This window comes from Mustelus asterias, chromosome 16 (assembly GCF_964213995.1).
Source record: "Mustelus asterias chromosome 16, sMusAst1.hap1.1, whole genome shotgun sequence".
Lineage (NCBI taxonomy): Eukaryota > Metazoa > Chordata > Chondrichthyes > Carcharhiniformes > Triakidae > Mustelus > Mustelus asterias.
The window spans coordinates 102001695-102003578 of record NC_135816.1 but is presented as its reverse complement, the minus strand read 5'-3'; the positions used below and the strand labels follow the sequence as shown (position 1 = coordinate 102003578).

Here is a 1884-nt window from a genome sequence, read left to right as displayed (position 1 = left end):
TTCTGAATTTACACGGCATATCTGTTCCAAGTAATTGTGACATGCTCCAAGTGAAGGGTGGGTCTCCCTTTGGGAGTTTGTGTTTTGTGGGTGGATTCAGTAGCTGCTGAATGCCTATTGGGTGGTGATTACTGATTATATCATGTTGAGTCAGCAGTGGGAAAGTGTATAAAAACCTCACTCTCACACCGAGAAACTATCGTTTAATTTCACTGCTGCTCATCGCACTGAAATCTGACAACAGAAACACAGCCGCTGACACCATGAGCAAGATTGTGCTGTACGACCGGCCAGATTGCACAGGCAACTGGAAGGAGTTGACAGACAGTGTCCCCGATCTCGAGACTGAGATTTTCTCTCAAAGTGCTCGCTCCCTGAAGGTGGAGGGGAAACACTGGGTTGCTTACAAGGACAAAGACCTCAAAGGGGATTTCATGGTTTATGGGCCAGGTGACCACAACCAACTTGGCTCCATGGACAGAGAGATTGTGTCAGTGCGCCTTGTGAAGGAGGAATTAGGAAATCCTGACATTGTTCTATATGAACATATCCATTTTGAGGGTAAATTCCGAAACATCGATGAATTCGTCAATGATCTGAAGAAAGCTGGGTTCAACGACCTGGTCTCATCCCATGAGGTGAAGCAAGGTGTGTGGATTCTGTACGAAGACCTCCATTTGAAAGGGAGACGCATGATTACATTTAAGGATGAGAAGTGTCCCGACTACAGGCAGTTCGGCTGGAATGACAAACTCTCTTCCCTCAAGCCCTTACTGAATCGTGATCATGAAGTGTGAATGCTTCAACTTGCGAAGAGTTTGAGCTGGTCTATCCCAGGCTGATCCGCTTTGACTGCTGCCCACCCTCTGGAGATAGACTGTCCTCCCTGTAATAACCGCACTGTCTGTAAGAGAGAGAGAGCCTGCACCGAAAATCTGTACTCAAATAACCAGCCGCTCCCAGCAAACTGATTTCAAATCCATGTCACCCTGAAAAAGCGAATGCTTGTTGTTCCTCGGTGCAAGATGAATTATATTCCTCTGTTCTTATGTTCTGTAACACTGCTTTGCTCTGTCAGTAAATAACCAATCAAATAAAATTCAAATGCTGTGAACTCATTGGCAATGTTTCTGTTTGTTAGTCTCCAGTTTCCTGGAAATCTTTGTTTGGTTAAAGTAACGGGAAATGTGTGAAATTTATGATTAAAGGATATGATAGTTTCTGCAGTGACAGAGTATCTTTAATAACCAGATACAGGTGAGAGTCAAAGATGAAGAATTACATCCGGGAACAGGATCCTCACTCTCTGAGCTGATGAAGCTGATTACAGAGATATTGAGCCACAAGACTGGTCTCTCCAACATGATCCTCTTTCTAAATGTCTTTATGTTTTATCTGAATACCAACATGTAAACTGACTTCCTCCAGACCCAAGCAGAAGGATTGTTTCAAAGTGGTGCTGGAATCTGAGGTGAGATTTAATGGAGGGTTTAAAATGAGAAAGGATTTTGTTTAATGGGGAAAGATTGGGTTTGTTAATTGAGAAGAAGTCATCAATTATAAACTTGTCATTGTGAGTGAGGAGAGATATGGGGAGTGTGGTCTCCTCCACCCTGACCTCCAACAATAAGTGCCAGGATTTCAGGGATTTTCTCACCCATTGGGAACATCTGACCAGCTGCCTCTCCGCTCCCTGCCCCCACCCCCCCCACCCCCCCCCCACCACCCCCCCACCCCCACCCCCCACCACGCCCCCACCCCCCCCACCCCCCACCACCCCCCCCACCACCCCCCCACCCCCCCACCACCCCCCACCCCCCCACCACCCCCCACCCCCCCACCCCCACCCCCCACCCCCCCACCCCCACCCCCCACCAAACCCCC

At 48.0% G+C, this 1884-nt stretch overlaps 1 protein-coding gene across 1 annotated transcript; it reads left to right on the top strand.

Annotated features, from left to right (window-relative positions):
* Positions 1–218: 218 nt before the first annotated feature.
* Positions 219–1104, top strand: LOC144505552 (epidermal differentiation-specific protein-like). The gene has a single exon (XM_078231683.1). The coding sequence runs from the start codon at positions 264–266 to the stop codon at positions 795–797; it is 534 nt and encodes a 177-aa protein (XP_078087809.1). The 5' UTR covers positions 219–263; the 3' UTR covers positions 798–1104.
* Positions 1105–1884: the final 780 nt, after the last annotated feature.

What these genes read in the sequence shown, in the direction of transcription:
- LOC144505552 (XM_078231683.1), top strand. Translation starts at nt 264, where the DNA reads ATGAGCAAGATTGTGCTGTACGACCGGCCAGATTGCACAGGCAACTGG.